Genomic DNA, 3,101 nt, shown 5'->3' on the forward strand with positions numbered 1-3,101 from the left:
AAATAAGTTGGGGTAAATCTGTACGACTGTATTATAAGAGCCAACAAGGTGTGCTGTTAAAACGTGATTTTCATTAGAAAGATAAATGTAGGATAGTTGTACCGAAAAGTTTAGTAAAGTACTGAGATGTTACCATGATGACAGGGGTAATTTTGGCTATGCGAAAACACACACGATGCTTCTAGAAAATTTCGTTTTGGGAAGACATGTATACTGATGAGCGACAATACATTCGCAATTGTGTATTGTGTATGAGACACAAAGCTGATCCTCATCCTTTCGCAAGGAAGTTACAGTCAGTCACCGTCTCGAGAGCCCGAGAGTTACTATCAGTTGATGTAGTAGGGAAGCTTCCAACCAGCAAGTCAAACATGGCATATGTGTGCACGTGCATGGATGTGTTTAGCAGGCATCTAGTAGCGTATCCAATGAGACGAGCTACAACTGCTGCCATTCTTAGGTGCCTGGATTTGTATTTTATGCATTTATGTATTCCGGACGCCATTATATGTTACAACGGTCCATGTTTTGTATCTAGTATATTCCTAGGGTCAATGGCTAGTAAAAACGTTAAAGTGTATCACTCCACACCATACCATCCTCAAGCAAATCCCGTCGAGAGGATGCATAGAGAAATGAATAGGCTTTGGGGGTTGTATTGTGCTGAACAACATGTGGATTAGAGTAAGCACTGGTGGAATATCGTTACGTTAGTCAATTATACTATTGCGTAGAATCTGAACGTTGCTCCAGTCCAAGCACATCTAAACGTGAAGGATGTAACGCCTGTGATGAAACGACTGTTCCAAGAGGAGACTGATGAAGACGGGAATTCGTGGGACAACCGGCTACTTATGATTGCACATCGTATCTTATATTCGTCAGGACACATCCCATCAGTGATGCAGCAGCACAGCAGATAAAAAAGATGTTTTTTCTGTACCCAGGGCCATACTTATGTGTTCGTAAGACAAGCCTTAAGGTTGTGGAGCTGATTGATCCGAACAGTAGGAAATCGATAGGACACCGATCCGAACATCAGCGTAAATTGTGGAAGCCCACTAAGGAAGAATACTCGAAATGGCAGAAGAAGGCAGAAGAGAATTGTGCCAGTCAACTTTTGAAGGACTTGCCTGATGAATACTGCGAATCGATTGCGGGCTGTACATATTTCGAAATATTGTGTATATATGTATATAAGTGTATGTGTCAGGTTTCATTTGTTTATGTATTATCTTGTTCTTATAAGTATCTGAATAACTAAGTGAAAGTTAATCTGTGAATGCTTAGTGACGGCGCAAGGATCAACCTATTCGTACGCCATATGTGACAAGATTCGCTGCCCCATCAGCATTTGCATACGTGTTGTTTCCGCGAGTTTTGCGTTTCGCTCACTTCGAGCGGTGGGACTGAGCGCTCCGCTCAGTAACCTTCTGAACTCTACAAATGTTGTCTAAACTTCACTGGCAACATTGGCAACACAGGATCAGCAACAGCAGTGTAGAAAGTAAGAAAAGGTGGGAAGGTAAAAAGAAAAGAATGAAATAAAAATGCAACTATGAAGAATTATTTGTAAGTGAATTAATAATGGAACAAGAAACTTTTAAGGACCTGTTTTGTGGTAACCTGCCAGTCAAGGTAAGAAACTAACAAGTGGGCCGTATTCGTGAAGAAGAAAGACAGTGCAAGTAAACATCGCACATTTCTACTGGGCATCGTCGTATTGAAAACACTTGCATTATATAGTTTGTTTGCATTCGTCATAGTAAAAAAGACATATATATATATTTAAGCAATTGAATTTAGCACGGATGCACGTACTAATGTCTACGAAAACGATTTAAAAAGTGATATGTGTATACGGTATACGACGCACTAAAGCATGCTTTGTACTCGTAACCTTAGAGAATTCTTTTGATATAATCGTTGAAACATATGCGCATATAAAAAGTAAATTTAAAACATTGATACAATATTTACCTAGAGCAATATAATAATATTCATTTCAAATACTTCACTCATAACCTAATCTTTTTTATTGAATACAGCATATGAGTGATACAAGGATTAAAAATAATCAAGTTTCTTGCGCCAGTCAGTATTACTAGAAATCAATCACTTGTATACACTCTAGAGGATCAGTAAATATAGAACGTCATATATATAATGAGCGCACAATACGAACGCATTACTTTGTATTGAATTATTTCAACCCTAAGCTCAAATTTGGAACATATATCCAGAAAAAGCGCTTGAAAGAAAATCGATTTATATTTGTATAGGCCTGTACAATACCCTAACTTCAATTTATAACTATAAAAATATCTAACAACCACAGTAGTAGTATAACATCGTTACGTAAATGTTATTTTTAAAAAGTGTGCTAACTAACCTATTTATCTGTGAAGAATATTTGAAGTATCAGTACTAAGTTGAATTCAATCTAAATAAAAGTTTGCCAGTCACGACTATCAAGTGTATATTAGTCACGACTATCAAGTGTATATAACTTTGCATTCAAATTAGTATTACACTAGTGAATCATCTGTTCGGGCAAAGACAGAACTAAAGATAGAAACAATTATACCGAGTGGCAAGTACAATATAGTAGTTCAGTGCATCCGTAAAAAGGAAATAATTAAAAATAATAAATACATAATAAATACAAATATAAACAAGAGGTCAAACTTCTTTGAAACAATTCTTTCTAGACATTTGAAATAACATAATTTGCTACTGTCGTCTGGACTTTCGTTTACTCTGGAAAGACTTTTACAAATATAGTAGCGAAACCTAATTGCATTTACTATTATTATTTTTTTGTATATAGTATTTTGTATGTTTCCTTGTTTTATATTTCTTATTTATTTGAGTACTTGTCAATCTCAGTTTTAGTTGAACGGTATCAATAATTAATGTTAGGGATGTTACCAAGTCATTATTGAAGTGACTATTAATGTCAAAATATTGTTCACTTGTGGTGAGGATTATCCGTTGTGTATATGAATACTGTTTTGTGATAGAATGTGGTAATATAGAAACAAATATAATAAATAAATACACGTGGTTTTCAATAGCAAGTTTACACAAGTGTATCCTGA

At 35.7% G+C, this 3,101-nt stretch overlaps 1 protein-coding gene across 1 annotated transcript; it reads left to right on the plus strand.

Moving 5' to 3' along the window:
• Window positions 1-206: 206 nt before the first annotated feature.
• Window positions 207-683, plus strand: LOC145675395 (uncharacterized). The gene has a single exon (XM_081745798.1). It carries the CDS (start codon window positions 207-209, stop codon window positions 681-683), a length of 477 nt encoding a protein of 158 aa, XP_081601924.1.
• The last annotated feature ends 2,418 nt before the right edge of the window (window positions 684-3,101 follow it).

Source organism: Thermobia domestica, chromosome 18 (assembly GCF_964235325.1).
Source record: "Thermobia domestica chromosome 18, izTheDome1.hap1.1, whole genome shotgun sequence".
NCBI classification, from domain to species: domain Eukaryota; kingdom Metazoa; phylum Arthropoda; class Insecta; order Zygentoma; family Lepismatidae; genus Thermobia; species Thermobia domestica.

Excerpts from the sequence above, each read along its gene's own strand:
- LOC145675395 (XM_081745798.1), top strand. The coding sequence starts at position 207 with ATGTATACTGATGAGCGACAATACATTCGCAATTGTGTATTGTGTATG.